The following is a 19,167-nucleotide window of genomic DNA, read 5'->3' as shown; positions in this document are numbered from 1 at the left end:
AAGTCATATTAATGTATCGAAATTGTACCTAAGCAAAAACAATTGGGACTTTAAATCGTTTGCCTGTATTATAGCTGTATCGGCCTATATTATGCGCTATAGATAGGCCTATATAGGCCTTTTGACCTCAGTTTTGCTAGATTTTTGTTGTATTTGAACTTTAATCCAGTGCAATATTTACAATGTTGCTTTTCCATATGCTTTCGTGCTCATATGTCATCAATTTGTCATGTTCTGTGCTCATCCGTGTACATGCCCCATAGGTACTGTACGCGCATGGCAGGCTGCGAATACCTATCGAGCAATGGCGGACGGTCTCCACGTAATCACAGCGATTTGACGAAGTACGCCCTCTAGCGTTACTAGTATACATCTCTATGGTCTTAGCTCAGTAATTAGAGTGTAAGTACTTAGCCGTTAGAGGGCGCAAGCTCAATTTCAACAAGGCCCTATATAAACATATATATGTTTATATAGGGCCCTGAATTTCAACAGAGTTATTTACATCTGTATGGTTATTTACTATGAATTTCAACAATCAAATGTAAGTTTGAAAAAAATAAAATAAGGAGAGACAACTTCTACATTATTTTGTATAAATTATCGAATTGGTAGGATGGGGGATCGGGTGTCTGAACACTTTATATTTTTGAAGCCTTCTTTTTTGTCTTAAGATTACACTAAAAATATGAATTCAATAGTTGTAATCATCTTCTATTTTGTTCTCTATAATATTTTGTACTAAAATTTGATGAAACTTCGCTTGTAATTTTTTCCAAATGACTTTCTAAAATTGATCGTCCGGACACACAACCTGTCCGGACACACAACAACTGGGTATACTAGAATTTTTTTTCAGTATTATTTTCTTGGCTGCGCTGCAATTCATCCAGGAAAAAGAATGGAGATGATATACATGATAACTAGGAGCGATCGAGAACCAAGCACTAGCTCAGAAAGGTTCACGAAATGAAAGCAAGATATTACGTATTTGGCTCAGGGTCTATAACTAATTACTAGTAGAAGATATGAATCAAATGAGGCTCCTTCCAGCTATATTTTGGTCCTTTTTTCAGTTTACCCTTTCTACTTTTTTTCCAAGGGGGGACAGGTAGATGGGGGTTGGGTGTCCGGATCGACACTTTAACATTTTGAAGCCTTCTTTTTAAGCTTTTAATTACACATAAAAATATGAATTCAACAGTTGTAATATTGGTCTGTTTTGTTCTCTATAATATTGCTTAACAGTTTAGACTAAAAATTCATGGAACTTTTCCCTTGAACTGTTTCCAATGGCTGTTTAAAATCGATTGACCGGACACACAACAACTGGGTAAAATAATACTTGCTTTTCTTTTTAATTTGGGGGGGGGGGGGCATGAAAAAGGATAAGATATCATGACTATTATCTAAAGAGTTGCAATATTAGTTCTAAAATATACTAGCTACCTTTTAATTTATCTTGCTCTAGCAAGTTACTGGTGAAATAATAAAGGAATATTGCAATGATTGCTGCATGTGATGGAGCAAAATGGAAAAATTAATATTGCCACATGCCCTTTTCTTCATTTATGTATCTCTGTTATCTTTAAGCAGGGAAGTCTCTTAAATCAATTAAAACTGCTTTTCGAGAGTGCCATGTACATTATAACAAAACATTTGTCTAAACAATTTTGTGCATACTCAAAATAGTGCATTATGACTGAATGGCCGGGCTAAAGGGATCAGCTAAATTTGAAAACTTACATCACTACGCAGAATGATGATTGATAAGAACACTAAGCATGACTTACTTTTGACCAATCCAAAGCAAGATTCATTTTAAAAAAAACATTTTATAATTGAATTGAATTATATTAATTTTACATCAAAACAAAATAAATCAAAAGCAATATTCTAATAATAAAATGCATTTTATTATAGTTTCACAGCAAAATACAAATCATCATTTACTTTTAAAATAGAGAGTTACTAGGTACATGTACAATCATCACAAAAGTGAAAGACGCAACAATTCATAGTCAAGGTTTTGTAAGTTTCGACATATAGTCTTTACAAGGTGATAAATATGGGCTAGGAAAACATGATCCAATTTTGAAATTTTCAGCTAGATATATAGCCATATTTACAATCAATAATGCATTGAGGATTTTTCAATAAACAATTCTCTCATAAAGATAAGATGTGTAAAACTTTCTCAAGTCCATAATATCATCTGTAATAATAACAATGATAATAATAGGCAGCAATTATACAGCGCCATCTATTTATAAATAATCTATTCCGGGGTGCACTATTATAACTACCAATGCTTCAGCGCAAGCTGCCAATCAGAATCTCCATGCTGTGAATTCAAGGAATTAATCCTGTTGGGTACCCATCTATAACATTACAGATTGCTATCAACTTGTTGCTTGCCTAAACTAGATGGAACGAAATGACACAGAATAGAAGAATCCTTTATACAGACAGCAACCCAAAAGATAGTGGAATATGGATTACTCCAATAAAAAAAATCATTCTGCCAGGTTGCCTCATATGAACCCTAATCCTTCTAGAATCAAATATGGGGCATCACTTTTATTTTTTAATACTGAAAGTGTGTTGGATTCACATACTTTATATTGCAAAGTATATGACAGAAAGGGCTTATAAACATGTCTAGCCTCAAGGTGGTTATAGTAAAGATTAAGAGTAATCTAAAAAAAGGATATAAAATAAACCTGCCATATTATTAGCTTTCCTAGGAGGCAATAACATCATGAGACAAATTTAATTAATATTTTCCATATGGCACAACGATCAAAAGTAATTAATCATGCATGATTGGTAAATCTAGTATCTATACATGTGGACTTCTACTCTGATCAAATATGATTTATATCACTATTCTATTTATTCTCACTTCATAAACAAAATTATGTTTTAAAAAAATTCTGACACACATATCAGACAAGATATCACATGATCTATTCTTAAAGAGTTGATATATTATCTTCATTTGTAGAAATACGTATATTAAATCAACTTTGAACTTATTAGTTAACTACTCATTATAGTACAAGATATCAAGGTGATTTTCAGTCCAATTTATCTGCTAAAACTTTAAATATACATTCTTTCATTACTAAAATACACATTTTGAATTCTCTAAGTACTTCATAAAAAAATCTATACAAAAATGCAGTACTCAGAAGAGTAAAAAATTGCAGCCATGTTGAAAAATTAGCAGTAAATTTACCTTCATGAGAACACCCAATTGAATGTAAACACGCACACCAATTTACTGCTACAAATTACCTTCTATTCGAAGCTGCATGAAATTCAGTTATTTACTAAAAACAAATGCTAAGTCTTTCACAATATCTATATAACATACCTTGTGTCAAACAATACATCGAAAATGTTTCTAATGTTGCTGCATTATTTATTTCAAGCTTTTGTACGAAAAATGAATAAAAAATATATGTCAAAGTTAGAACCTTGCCTATTGCATGGAGAGATAAATTATGATATTTCCATTGTGTTGCCAATATCATGATTTCAATTATTATTTTCTTGTAATATTTTTTGTCAAATTGAAAATATGACTTAACAATCATGACTCACATCAGAGTTTTATTTGTATGATTGTGCTTTTTTATCAATTTTGTTCAAGTGTGCTTCAGATTGTGTTTCAATATATTTAACTAAATAAAATGAAATTCAGCCAATATTTTAAACAATCCATGAAAACATACAACAAAAAGATAAGTTTCAAAGAACGCAGAAAACAAGACACACTTCAATACAGACAATCAAAATTGTCAGCAACCATAAAGAAAAGGGATGACTGTAAATCTTTTCAGCCTACAACGTCAATTTGCAAATACTAACACTTACCAAATATTTTACTGTGAATACTGACTTACTAGGATTCCTAAATAGTCACTGATAAGGAATTTAGACTTCAGTAAGGTGTACTGTTGAGTGCTGTTGTCATTTACAGATTGAAATCAAAACCACTTTGTGACCTTGGATTCATTCTCGGATGCATCCGATCTGTAGTGTAGAGTAGTAGTATAGTGACCATTAAGACCAAGTGTGTACAAATATTTTCCGCTGCCACGTGTAATGAACAGGAATGTGATTACACATGTACTACTATCAAGTTATTCTATAGTAATGATAATATTGCATTAATTTTGCGTACAAAAAGACCTGTTTTTACACATGTCACTGTATGTACACTATTACAGGCATACTTCAAACATATAGTTATCATATCTTAAACCAGCAATCAAATAAATGAGACATTGGCTTTTATTTTGTATTTCAGTTCTTTCCTCCAAACCTAAATCAGCCCAAACAAAAGAAGATATCAATAAGAATTCATACAATTACAATATCACATCTTTATACAAACCAATTTAATTGATTATTGATCTACAATTTTATTACATCTCACTCAAACAAATACAAACATTTATGAAAAAAATTGGTCCTGGAGATATATATACGTAACTGTGGATCATAAATGTGTGTCGGTAAACATAGTCTGTTCTTTAGTATAGCTGTATGGCTGGCTGATATGGGTCATAGCATCATCTTCAAACTGTGGAAGAAAATGGAAAGAAAGAGAAAAATGTAATGAAATGGATTAAAAGAGCTATTTAAAAAACATATTGGAGAAATAATGAAAGAAAGACCAGACTCTAGGATAATATAATGATGGAGAAGTCATAACTTGACTCACTTTCTTGATAAAATTACTGAATACTTTGGATTAAAATGACAGTCACCTGTGGAATCACTTATCTTTAAGCACATAGAGTGAACAACAAAGTTCATTAAAAGGACCTGACCAGGCAAAACTATAAATGCAGTAAAAAAATCCATTTGAAGATATCTGACCCTAAAGTTGAGCCCCACTTGTTTTGGCTCTTTACATCAAAACTCTCAATCAACTGAGAAGGGTAATGTGAAAGGCATTTTGTCCCCAAGATATATCACTTCAAGAACGAAGCAATGAAAATAAATTAACACTATTGCCAATCAAACATAGAAAGGATTAAATGTGAATGTAATTGATGTACACTTACTAAGCTAACCATGCCTGAATCCATCTTAGGAGGAAGAGGTGTAGTATTATCCCAAGCAGCTACACCATCATCATCATCAAGGTATTTAAGAGAGTTCTTATCCATCACTTCAGATGTTCTACTAGTAGGGCGGGGCGGTGACGGCACAGGGAATGCTGGGTTATAATATGTATTGTGTAAGCTGTGCATACTAGAATGTCGACTGATGGCCTGAGGGATTGGATCCTACAATGAAATCATAATAAAGTAATGAATGGAATATCAAACAAGTACAGAAGACAAATTGAAATGCTGTACAGGAGATGAAGACATTGACATATTACGCATGGAAGGTGATTATTACCAAATCTATACTTGCTCCAGTGTTACTATTAGAGCATTTTTAATGTGAACAAGTTTGCTCCTTGTGAATGCAGTCTTCAGTTACTCTCATACCTCTCTTATCAAAATGGGTTCACAAATGAACAAAAGATTCAGAGGTTGTTTCTCAAGATATCTTCTTCCAATGAAGTCTATGTCGTCCAGACCAAAAAGAAGGCACGGTCAAATCAAAATATATGTAAGTGTATTAACATAAGCATCAATACACCCATAATGCCCATCATAAACTTTATAAAGGAAACATATTCTTGTGTCATTTTCTGTTTCTGTGAACATACACTCACATAAAAAAAACCTCAAGAATTGGTTATTAATAGGAAAATCCTTTGTGAATTTAGTTATCATTTAGTTGAATTTTAAGGTTTTCCCCATCTCTTGACAGGTTTTGTCCTTACCAGTATACTCTCTGATTCTGGATATCTGGGTAACATAGATGAGAAGGTGAAGTTATGAGCTTTCCTCTGTCTTGGCGGTAGAGGAGTCCTCTCTCTAGCATAAGGCTTGCGTGTTCCAGTTCGACTAAGGACAATGGCAACGAGGATGAAGATGATGACCACACCCAGTAAGACCATGATAGCAATGAACCATACAGAGCTATACCACTGGGTCTGGGCTTCTGGTTGAGGTCCTCCAGTAGCTAGAATGAAAAGCAAACAGACTTAATTTATGTATTTCTGTCTTCACATGCAATGCTGCTTGTACAGATTGAGCATTGTTTGTGCCTGATTTGCCTTTATTTTTCTGAACATATTTTTACACATCAACTTTATACGACTATTAAAAATCAGAAATGAAAAAAAAAGGTTTGAACGAAATATATTTAACATTTATTATGGTAATAACAATAATATTAGCAATGATCATTAAGTAATAATAATAATAATAATAATTAACATTTATATAGCGCTTAATACAACAGTTTCTAAGCACTTTGGAAAGAGAGAAAAAAAAAAAGAAGTAACAAAATACAGTGAGAGAGAACAGGATATGGAATTAAGAGGACTGCTTAATGAGGTAAGATTTGAGGAGTGTTTTGAAAGATTCGACAGTGGATGCATTACGGATGGAGATGGGGAGATTGTTCCAGAGTTTAGGGGCAAGAGCAGAAAAGGCACGATCGCCGTAACGGGTAAAAGTGCGGGGTCCTAGAGAAAGTCGAAGGTGAGCAGTAGAAGAAGATCGGAGACGTTGAGTTGCAGAGGATGAGGGACAAAGAGAGATAAGATTTTGAAGGTAGGATGGGGCGAGACCATGGATGATTTTATAGACAAGGAGAAGGAGCTTGAAAATAATTCTATTTTGAACCTGAAGCCAATGGAGGGAGTAGAGAATAGGGGTAATATGTTCAAATTTCTTTGTGAGGGTTACCAGTCTAGCTGCAGTATTTTGAATTCTTTGAAGGGGGGATATACTAGATTGAGGTAAACCAGCAAGTAAAGCATTACAATAATCCAAATGGGATGATACAAAGGCATGTACTATACGTTCAGTAGATGATTTATCAAGATACTTTCTTAACTTCCCTATCTTACAAATACCCCATGATGCACAACGACAAACATTTCTGATGTTATAATAATAGAGACTTACATGGAGGCTGATAAATGATTGTAGGATAAGATACACTGCCGGTAGATGTAACACAACTCACTATGAATTCATATTCTGAACCAGGAAGAGACAAAGAGAGAAAGGACATTCAAATTATTTTTTTATTCACATCCATGGCAGTATGATATACATTAGAAGCAATCATGAAGTTTGTGTATGTCTACATCGTATTGTCACCACATCGATATATATATATATATATTTGATATATTTGGAGTCAACAGTTAATTGATGTAGACTCTAATGTTCTAAAGAAATGAGATTTGCAATATTCTCCAATATACTGGGAATTCAATCAAGGCAGATTACAGACTTCCATGAAGAGACAAACTATGATTGGCTCACAGCAAATCTCTTAATCAAAGTTCTTGAAACCCTCAAATTGTTCGTTTACAACATATCACTTAACAAATCTAGACTACTGAACAACTACTTCTTTTTATCCCATATTTCATTGAGAAGTCAAACATCTAGACAACAGTTTCTGATATAACAATTTTCTTAATATGAGAAATATTAGAATCCTGATTCAAGCTCTTCATACAAATATTCCAGAACACTAATGTATTTTTTCCTTGTATCAAGGCCAATTCCACTGCAGTTGCCCACTGTATTACCATTCTATGTACCACTAACAAAAAAGAATGGACTCCTTTCACTGTTTACCTGTATCCTTTAGAGGCCTTGTAACCGTAGTAGCTATCCCACTGTAGACTGTATCACCATTCTCTACTAAGATATACTCTCTGAGCATACTATTGAGTACAAAGCTCTGAGCCCAGTTGACTGTGATAAGACTGTTATTAGTGTTGCTACTGATGGAAGGTTTGCTACCGCTCACAAACACAGGCACTGACGGTATTCACAAAACATAATACAGAAAATAAATTCTTTGTTATTTATTTGTATCAAGCAAAAATCAAGAAAGAAGCATAAAGCTCTAGGGCAAGAAGGGAATGATTGACTTTGTGAAGGCTTTGGAAATCTGAATCGTTTGGCCCTACCAATAAATACAAAATGTGAGTTCAAAAGTAAAGTCCTGAAAATATATTTCAAAATATAAACAAAACCCCCCAAACAAACAATGCAGCATCATGTACTTCACAGAAAGTGAAAATAAATGACAGGATATATCAGACTTTGACCCCTAGGCTATACCGCAACATTAGAGATGAAAATATACCTTGATGTTTTGAAAAAAAATGATGGCAGACAGTTATGTATTAGATGATAATCATTCTAAAATAAAAACAATATATTTCTTGGAGTTTGCAGTGCATATCTGTAATTCAAATAAACATATAAAAATATATAGAGGATTGATATCCTATACTCACATGCTGAAAGTGTACTTTCTTGAACTGGAGATGACTCCACCCGACCAGCATCATTAAAAGCAACTACCACAAATTCATAGCGGGTATAGGGTCTTAAACCAGTGACATTATGAGTGAGCGCCAGGTCCTTATCAATAGAACTGTAGTCCTCAAAGGGACAGGTCTGCTCAAAAGGCTGGGTTGTGAGAGGACAACCTGGTCGGAATAGCAGCTGAAACCTACAAGAAAAGGAGATGGAATATAAAGATTCATGATTCGGAAACCCATGCAATGGGTAACAAGACTGGTAAAGAAAGGAACTTGCTTGATTGATGAATAATATGAAAGAGTCTGCCAAGCTACAGACCTACAATAGTCAATACTTTTTCATCAAAGCATATCTTCAATACGGTGTGGTCTTTTCTTCTCTAACAAAAAAAAAGGACAATACGCTAGAATGAGAAACAAGTAAATATCAAATAAAGGAGGTAGCAGTATCAAAGGGGGAATGGGTGCACCAAACACATACAGACAACCATTCTGTGTATTAAAATGCATGTCTTATTTGCTTTGTTGAGAGACCAGAACATTTTTGGAGGTATAAAGATTTATTACAGTAAATTAATCAATACTTAGCATGCTGCCTTCTAAAACCAGGCAATCCTTGAACGAAAAATATGAGAATTAATAAATTCAGTAGTGAAAGTAATGACTAGATACATGTATAAATTACCATTAAAAAAAACTATAATTCAACATACTTAGTAATAATTCCATTAGTGTTTGTCGGGTAATCCCAGCTCAGTTGGATCCATGTAGACTCAGTTTGAAGTACAACAGGAGAATCCAGTCCACTTGGTGCCATCTGAATGGTTGTCACTGTAACCGCATCACTGGTAGTACATCCCCCTGATGTACAGGCCTCTACTGAGTAGGAGTAGGTGGTGTATGGAAGGAGATCAGAATCCCTATAGCTGGTTAGTGTTGTCTGGCTTAGCTGAAAGATAAAGCAATATGGGATGAAAAAAATGATCATGCTCAAACCTTCAAAAAAGTATTTAAATAATACCCTATCATTTCAATCCTGATATGAAAGATTACCTCAGATGTGGTAGAACGATGGGCTTTGACAAGAAATATTGAGAGCACAGGACAAAAGGTGCCCCTTCACATTCATTGTCCAAACTTGTCGTTCTGCCCTTCTGAATAATCCTTTCAACTTGTGTTAAACCTTGTCTATTCTACAATGATCTGTGAAATATGAAAATTATATAATATACTAGTAGTAGAAATAATAAGAAAACCATGTGCAGTACATCTAGACCAAGATACGCACGTATATATTTATATATCATCAGTTCTCTCAGAATGTTAAGACCGGTTTTTCAAAATAGCAAGAATAAGTTCCAACCAGCAACACTTACCACAGTCCCATTCCTGTAGATGACATATCTTTGGATGGCTCCATTTGGCTGACTTGGTTCTTGAATAGTCAGGCTTAGACTTGTGGCTTCTAGTTCAGACACCAGAGGTGGCAAGAGACCCTAGTAGAGAAAGGACATCACAGACATGACACAAATGAGTTAAATCATTTCATACCACTCTTAGACAATGTGATCAATATTCAGCATGAATCTGTGATGTATAGTCATGTTTAAGATTTTAGACCTTTTATCATGACTTGCATGATGCAACACTAATGGCAATTTCTCAAAGTACTATAAATAACTAAACCTTTGGAAGATAGCACTTGTCCTATATACATGCAATTTCGCTGTAGTCATTAGGCATGGAAATCAATCTCTTGACTCAATGTTTCATGTCAATCAACACAGAAATATAGGACTCACATGAGATCCATGTATGACTTGCATGAGAGGTGTTATTTTGGATTAAAATCCTAACCATATTAATAACTAGAAGGTAAAAAGCAAAAAGATTTACACCTGTGCAGATGTACCTCACCAAACAAACACCATGCTTTCCTTAATTACTAAACTTGATATTGCAAGCTCTTGATAGCAATATGAAAATAAGTATTTTATATTGTGATGGCTGAAAGGATCTTAGCATTTTGTGTTTATCAGAATAAAGTAAAACATTATCATACCTGTGGTGGTGCTTCCAGCATCCTGACAGAGGCCCAAGGACTGGATGCATCTCCTACAGAGTTGAAGGATACTACCAAGTACTCATATGTTTCATCAGGTATCAGTGATGGATCCATGTCTACATACTCCCTCAGGGTAGTGTTGACCAACAAGGATGGGTCAGATCTCCTTCCTGTCATGCGATCCACACTCCTCCGGTAGAGTTCATAGCCAATGATGATGCCATTCTCATTACTTGGTGCATTCCAAACTGCACGGATACCACTTGCAATGCCAAGGTTGTCGGCCAAAGGTTCCAGAGAAGGAGCTACCTGATCACTAGGAGTATGCTCAAAGGTTCTTGCTTCCACACTGTCACTTAGAGCACAACCTGAAGTGGTGCAAGCTTCTACACGGATCTCATACAAGGTGTAGAAGTCCAAGCCCCGGATGTCAAAGCTAAATAGCCTTCCAGAGTAGACAATATTGTTGTCTACATAAAGGGTGTAGTTTTGGATTTCACCATTGGGGAATGCTGGAGGCTGCCAAGTGGCACTGATGATTTGTGAAGAAAAAGGGGTGACAATTGGTGGACTCAAACCAGCTGGTGAGGATGAAGAAGTAGTAATTACGGCTGCATCACTTATAGCATGACCCCGGCTGTTGAAGGCTGTGATGACATAGGAGTACTGCTGACCTGGGGTTAGTCCTAGTCCTCCATCACCAAAATCCTGGTACCTTTGGGCATCACCATCATATACTAGTTTTCCATCTCTACGTAACTCATAACGTGATATGATACCATTGGGTTCATTGGGTTCAGACCAGCTTGCTTCAATGGCTGTAGCACTAAGAACCCTCAACAAAGGTGGATTCATTCCTATAGGGGGTGCTTCAAATGGACGAGCTAAAGCCTCTGGACTGTCAGTACAACCACCAGAAGTACAAGCTTCAAGGACAAATGTGTACTCCTGGTGTGCAATCAGACCACTGATGGTAGTAGAAAGGCCTAAACCACTGTATCGTACCTCATCATCAACCTTTAGACGATACTGGACGATCTCACCACTAGCAATGGAAGGTACTGTCCAGTTGACCATGATCTGACTAGAGCTGATAGCGACTGGACTTGGTGGATCAACAAATGTGGGAGCTGTCTCTAAAGTTCTGATGGAGGTGGCTGAGCTTGTGGTGCAGCCACCCTGGGTACATACTGTGATGGTATAGACATATATGGTGAATGCCTGAAGATTCATATCTGTAAACTGGAATCCATAATCTGCCTCAAAACTGAAAGGAGTGCTACTATTCCTCTGCAGTCGATACCCAGTGATGATGCCATTACTTTCTGTGGGAGCTGTCCATCCAATAACAAGTGATCCGGGAGTATTGGTGATGTGATTAACAGTGGGAGGTGCTACACCAAGAGGAGCAGCCTGGTCAGTCTCTACCTGGACCCAGTCACTGTCTACAGAACCCTGAGAGTTGATGGAGCGAATGCGATACTCATAGATGTGATATGGTTGCAAAGAGTTATCAACGAAGGTGTAGTCTTCGTCATCAGTGTTGTACTCAGAATGAATGACGACTGTAACTGTGAAGGCACTATCATCTGTGTTCCTCTTCCTTCTCTCTGTTGAAGCAGGTCTTGCTGATCTTCTAATAACATCATACTGGGTAATAGCCCCATTAGGATCCACAGGTGCCTTCCAGTTCAGGACAACTGCTGTGGAATTCACAAAACCAAGGGTAGGTGGAGCTTGATTAGCAGGGGCTACTTCAGCAGTCCTTACAGTCTGTGGATTGCCTCTTCCACAACCAACATTGGTACATGCTTCTAGAACAACCACATACTCAGTGTAAGGAGTCAATCTCCTAAAGAGATATTCTCTTGTGAGTCCAGTATATATTGGTGCAATGAGGTACTCATCCTCATATATGAAGTAATTGGTTATGACACCGTTTGGTTGTCCAGGTTCATCCCACCTCAATAACAGAGCTAAACCATTGGACTGTTGCTCTACTGAGAACTGTCCAATGTCACCCGGAACACCTTGAAGAGTTGTAACAGGACCCCAAGGACCACTCGTCTCTCCTGCACCATTGATAGCAACAATGCGAACCTGGTATGATGTGAAAGGTAAAAGGCCATAAAATGTAGTTTGAAGGACAGTGGCTTCTACTGTTGCTGCTACTACAACAGCAGGTGTGGCTGTGGGGTCATTTGGTCGTTCTTGGTACTCAATGCGGTAGTAGGCAATGATACCATTCGGTGAAGAGGGTGGTGACCATGTGCCTTGCACTGCATATGGACTGACAGCTACAAGATTTGGTGCAGCAATACCTATGGGAATAGATTCTTGAGTTCTAATGGATGCCCACGGACTATCTGTGGTTCCTTGTGAATTTTGTGCTCTTACTCTGTATTCATAGAGATTGAATGCAGCCAATCCCCCTCCTGCATTCACAAAACTCTGCTCTGTTTCAGTAAGAAACACAAGAAGTTCCTGAGTTGTTCCATACTGCCTACGATATACAAAGTATTGTTGGATGATACCATTTGGTTTAGCAGGGGGTTCCCATGAGACTTCTACTACACTTGGTCCTGTGGATACTAAGGCAGGGGCACCCTGTTCCTCTGGTGGTGCTTCAAATGTCCTTGCATAAGCTCTTGGTCCTACTCCACATCCAGTATCAATGCAAACCTGAACTCTCATATCATACTGGGTGTATGGTGTCAAGTTGTCCACTACTAGAGTTGTGTCATCTGAGGATACCAATCTTCTTTCATCTGGAGTTCCACTAAGGATAACAATACCATATTGTCTTATGACGCCATTAGGAACAGTCGGCTGAGTCCACACTGCTCGGATTGACCTTGCAGATAGCACTGTCAGTGTTGGTGGTGGTATACCCTCTGGTGTTAGAAATGGTGTCTGTGCTACATGGATGGTGCTATTTGATTGTCCTGCAATGGTCAAAGCTGACACCACATATTCATACCTGGTGTTAGGTGTTAAGCCAGTGTCAACATACATCAAAACAGAATTGTTGCCAGTGTAGACAAGTTCACTATTGCGGTAAAGCATGTAAGAAGTGATGATTCCATTTGGCTGTGAAGGCTCAAACCAATATAATTCTAGGATTGTTGAACTAACTACAACATGAGTTGGTTGTACAAGACCTGCAAGACAAAAATAAGACAATGATAAAAAGAATCATTCTAATGTCAAAACAAAGCTGAATTTATCAAATACAGAGCAGCTCTATAAATGCATATATGATATAAAGCAATTATTATTCAGTGAGAGTGAACACATATGAATTAGTGTACTTTTTCCTCATTGCTGAAAATTCTGAAAACTGATAAAACACAAAAAGTCATGAAGTCATATTTGGAAGAAAGAACTACAGATTTTAAATGCAAATGATGAATCAACAATGATTATTATGATGAAGAGGAGGATAATGACGCATGCTGATTAACTTTATGACAATGCTGAAGATAATGGTAATGTAATGATGATGATGATGATGATGATGACAACGATGATGATGATGATGATCAAGTTGTGAATGGTGCTAATGATTATGACAACATTGACAATCGCAATGAAGATAGTGATAAAGCTGATTATGATGATGTTGAGGAAAATAATAAAATCAAATAGTGGAGACAATCCAACAACATAAATGGAGACCCACCTTGCGGTGCGTCTTGCATTGTCCTTACTGATACTGGATCACTCAGTGAACATCCAGCTGATGTACAGGCTTCAAGTCTGTACTCATACACCGTGTAAGGATTCAAGTCTGTAAAAAAAAATTCACAATAACTACGTTAATAATATGTCATGTAATTAGTAATGGTGTTTCACCACCTGTGCATATACTTGAAATTGTTGTTCTTCAGTCGTACACACAAGTAGTAATTTAATTTGAATTTCTGCAATACATATACCAACCAATAAAAATATTTTCAGAACTACACTGAAAAATAATTACACTTTGCCTATTCCATAAAAGTGCACAAAATATCTGGTCTGGTGCCATACAAACCACATTTTACCTGTTGTTCTGAACATTATTGGTATGTAAAATTGTTTATATTCGTAGCTCGTACATAGATATACAGTTGCTGAGCTAGTGCTATGAGCGTTTTTGGATGGTATGTGCGCTCTTCAAATCTACACAATTACTATTATTACATTACTCTGGCAAACAATCAAATAATTCATCAATAAAGCCTGCAAATATCATCTGATTCTCTTTTTGTAATCAATCATACCCACCTGTATGAGTGAATTGAAAGTCTTCCGGACCACCTTGATAGATAGGTTCTGCCACACCTGTTAGAAGGATACTGTACCCCTGTATTACCCCATTAGGAAGACCAGGCTCCTGCCATGAGATCTGAATGCTATCAGAACTAAGAGCAGCTAGAAGAGGGTTAAACAAGTTCTCAGGGGGTGCCTGAAGGGTAGCTGCTACCACCTGTCATGTTCATATAAAAACAACAAATAGTTGACACAATGAATGATGTGATATCTTCTTGATATTCCTCTATCACTCTCCATACTCGAGAACCAAACAAAATTTGGTTCTATGTTTTATAAGAGTGAGCACCAGTGTGCAGAATTACATAATACAAAAAAGAAATAACGTAGATTTACTGTGACCTGAACTGACAGCAATAACCCCCCCAAAAAGCATTATCCTAATCTAAAACTAAGCTAAAGCAAAACATACTTACCAATGAATACTACATGAGTGATAATATGCATAACATGAATAAACGTGAAAAACCGTGAATAATAAACAAATGAAATATTAATATACAGGAAAAATGAAGAAATAATCACAATCTCTCAATAAAACTATTATCACTTGTTTGCGGTTTGTTGACTTACCGGTTGGCTAGCAGCACATCCAACTCTAGTACAAGCACTTAATATATAGGAGTAATGTTGGAATGGTTGGATGCCTGTATTATCATTATGAGATGTATCTGCTCCTCTGTATATCTCAATACCATCTCTTCTCAAGATGTATGTCACAATTATACCTGAAAAAGAAACAAAACAGAAATATATCAAAAATATCATGAAGACTTCACATGATAAGATTATCAAGAGCAGAAAATAAGTGGACCAATCACTTCTTTAAAGGTCAATGAAAAATATGCTATCATGAGCTATTATGTCCAACATTGGCCATTACATCATAGTCACATCAACTCCTCAATGACAAAATCTATTATTACAAAAGACATACTATCAGTCATTTTTTAGTCTGCTTTGTTGGCGTGACTTTTAGGATTCCACAGAAATATTTATCAAGCCACGTCTGAACACTATTCATCTTGCAGGGGCTTTGTGAACAAGCTGTTACTCAGAAGCCACTTTTATCTTACCACTAGGTTGTTGAGGTGGATCCCATGCTAGTTGGATAGTATCTAGTACACCCATCTCAACGAACCATTCAGGAGCCTGGACCTGAGATGGTATGTCTTCATCTGTAGTAGCATTAGAAAGACCACTGTTTGAGCTTCCTGCTGCATTGATAGCAGAGATGAGGTACTCATACCTTGTATAGGGTGATAAACCTTGATCTGTAAATAGATAAAGCAAATGGAAAAAGTGTCAATGGAATACTGGATGAAATATGCAGATATCAGAGTGTGCAACCGCCTATAGAGACATGGAAAGGTGGAATTGACAGGTCTCTTACAATACTTGTTATTTGTTTAATAGGATCGATCCATCTACACAGCGAAGCTACTACACGCTTGTACTCTATTGAACATACAAGGTAAATCATATCATTACCATAGCTGTAGCTGAGGTGCCATATAGTCTTGACATCATTCAAGGAATATATCATGCCACTACCCATTTAGTATTTTGTGCAAACCCTTACCCGAGTCAAGTGGTCTCAATGCGCAGCCTACTCTGACTTTTATACAGGAGACTCATTTGTTGATCAAAGTTGATCAGGGTCTGTAACTGCAGACTAGTACAGATCTACCTCAACTAGGTTGAGTAATGTTAATGAATTCCTTGCTAAAGGAAATTAACATCATGGATGGATTCTTACACACAATTCTCTGTTTGATAGGAAAGAAAAATGACCACTAGATTACAACACCTCCATAGGCGGTGAATGGATAGAAGTCACACTACATGTAAGCTGGATTTCCAAAGATGACTTTGATTTCTCAGACCCCAGTCCAGGAATTACTTACCAAGATAGGAGTAGATATTTGGTCCTGATGTATAGATAGAGATGAGAGCAGAAGGACACAGACCATTAGAACCACTAGGAGTACCAGGATTACTAGGTGATGAAGTGATGTAGGAGGCATCAACCGAGTAGCATGTGTGTATGTTGGTATCAAAGTCACACCTGTTGGAATATAAATGTAATAACATAACTGAATGAAAAAATTCTTATATTTTTTGCAAATTCTGCTCAGTGCAATATTTTCTAAATTTACCTGTTTTGGTTTACGGTAGAAAATACAATCAAAACTACAGTCATGAATATAACAACTTATGAATATGTTGGAACACTTTGAAAAAAAATCATCTAAGTATGATCAATGACAATACTATGACACCAACTGCCACCAACTTTCATACTATGACATAAGAATAGTACATATGATTGTAATAGTCAAATTAATAGATGTCATGCCAAAGAAGGCTAATGAGGTGGTCAGATATAGAATATTTAAACAAGCACACACTAAATCTACTTTCTTTGAAAATTTAATTTTCATACAGCCCACATATCCATCATTTTTTTAATAAATCCTACCTGTCACAGAATGAAGATACAGCCTGACTGATTGGACAGACCGTTCCAATCCCACAATGCCCCTGAGCCGATGAGCTACGATCAGCACAGACCCTAGTACCAGGTTGATAACCAACTTCATTACAGCATGCCTGAGATGGAGAGATCCTCTGAGATCCACAGCATTGGTCATTTGATTGCTGTTTAGCATCAGGGGTGTCGTATGTATAGGTCTGTCAAAGATACAGAGGTTATAGGCAAATGAATCTTGATAACTTACATATTAATGAAATGTATAGGTACATATCAGCGATACAAAGACTGAAAGTCAAAAAACTTAAGTATTTTTAATGCATAGTAATTTTACATGTCTAATTTTCTCACAAAATCCTAATCATCTGTTAGTAAACAATACTCAATATAATTATTACAGATACTTCAAAAACAAATATAATATCATAATGAAAAATCTCATTCTAATATGTTACACTGTTTGATCAAAGAAAAATCTACCATCCACAAAGATATGGAAAAATAAAAGCAAATAACAAGCAATAATAGTCTTTTACACAAATCCCATTTGCATTTATCTTTTAATCAAACCAAAATTTCAATGTCTTTTCAACATTATTTCTTATATGACTGTAATAGACAAAAGGTCAACACTATAATATCCTCATTCCTGACATACCTCAGCTACACCAGTCTCACTTGTGCAACACAATGATGTTGTCATATTAACATACTCCGTACCACAGCAAACATTGCCTTCTATTGGTAGATAAGCCACGCCCATGTCTCTCTCAGAGCAGCAGGTCATTGCAGCAGACACCATGATCCCACCACAACACTGACCACTCATCCCATCAGCAAACTGACCTGTACAACAATATCATAGAAAAACAAATGGTCAACAATGGTTGGATTATGTAATGAAATACATTCTAAATTAAAGTAACTCTAGTTAAGACCAATTGCACCAAGTTTAATCATATCACAGGACATGGACATTATCCGTGTTTCACCTTATAATCTCAACTTTGTCCTAAAAGTAAGTTGGTTGAGCATACATTCGAATCTTTGTATGAAATCTACATGTAACATGTAAAAACAATCATTAGTTCTCATTTTGCCCTTTGGTTGCATATGCTATTCAGAACTTCAGGTAGTAAAAAATAAATGTCATGCAGTTGTTGCCCCCTAAACAGATCATTAAAAATATCACTATTTCAGAAAATAGTCTACATCCATGTATACAGCAGATATCTTTGATTCAGTAAATCTTGGTCACCTTGAAACCACCCCCCCCCCCCTCTGCCTCTAAAAGACTTTGAAAATGTTAGTGGCTGTTGATAGGACAAAAAGAATTTGTACTTAAATTTTGATCTTTGAAAATTCATTGGTTTTATGATTTTTTTAATATGAAAATCAAGTTGTTGTTCTTTACAAAATAGGACTACACAAACAAAAATATAATAGAAGGCAATACAGAGCTAAACTATTCCAATTCTGGTTTGATGTAGTTGAATCATAATAATATATATGAATGTCTGGTGCAAAGTGATAACAGCTACAGCAATGGAAATCTATTATACACAGTGCTTAAAACAAAACACATAACTAAATCAGCACCAATATAACAATGGAAATGGTTAAGTTTAATGTATGTCATTATAAAAAGACAATTTTTAATTGTCATATGATAGTTGGTAAAGGTTTGCATAAGTTTAAAAGGGTTTATGAAAGACCCACCTGGGGAAAATCATTAAAGACAAAACAAAAGAATATCATTGGGACATCTAGTGAAGTGAAGATAGAATACAAGATACATAACATACAACGTAGTAAAGAATGAAACCACAGATTGAAAATACAGAATAAAGACTCTAT

General features: G+C 36.0%; 1 protein-coding gene across 1 annotated transcript in view; it reads right to left on the bottom strand.

Moving 5' to 3' along the window:
• Positions 1 to 1,894: 1,894 nt before the first annotated feature.
• The window catches only part of LOC129265173 (usherin-like), a 73,008-nt gene continuing 55,735 nt past the window's right edge, over positions 1,895 to 19,167 (bottom strand). The window contains exons 52-67 of the mRNA XM_064101337.1: positions 17,969 to 18,156; positions 17,299 to 17,510; positions 16,724 to 16,884; positions 15,893 to 16,090; positions 15,390 to 15,544; positions 14,772 to 14,973; positions 14,185 to 14,292; positions 10,500 to 13,663; positions 9,814 to 9,933; positions 9,151 to 9,386; positions 8,411 to 8,628; positions 7,740 to 7,925; positions 7,053 to 7,127; positions 5,858 to 6,099; positions 5,082 to 5,306; positions 1,895 to 4,594 (exon numbers count right to left, since the gene is read on the bottom strand). Of these exons, the coding sequence (XP_063957407.1) occupies positions 4,511 to 4,594; positions 5,082 to 5,306; positions 5,858 to 6,099; positions 7,053 to 7,127; positions 7,740 to 7,925; positions 8,411 to 8,628; positions 9,151 to 9,386; positions 9,814 to 9,933; positions 10,500 to 13,663; positions 14,185 to 14,292; positions 14,772 to 14,973; positions 15,390 to 15,544; positions 15,893 to 16,090; positions 16,724 to 16,884; positions 17,299 to 17,510; positions 17,969 to 18,156 (5,774 nt within the window). The 3' untranslated portion in view covers positions 1,895 to 4,510. The remainder of the gene's footprint in view (positions 4,595 to 5,081; positions 5,307 to 5,857; positions 6,100 to 7,052; positions 7,128 to 7,739; positions 7,926 to 8,410; positions 8,629 to 9,150; positions 9,387 to 9,813; positions 9,934 to 10,499; positions 13,664 to 14,184; positions 14,293 to 14,771; positions 14,974 to 15,389; positions 15,545 to 15,892; positions 16,091 to 16,723; positions 16,885 to 17,298; positions 17,511 to 17,968; positions 18,157 to 19,167) is intronic.

Source organism: Lytechinus pictus, chromosome 7 (assembly GCF_037042905.1).
Source record: "Lytechinus pictus isolate F3 Inbred chromosome 7, Lp3.0, whole genome shotgun sequence".
Taxonomy (NCBI): Eukaryota; Metazoa; Echinodermata; class Echinoidea; order Temnopleuroida; family Toxopneustidae; genus Lytechinus; species Lytechinus pictus.
Note: the sequence above shows the minus strand (reverse complement) of the source record. Positions and strands in the feature narration are given on the sequence as shown.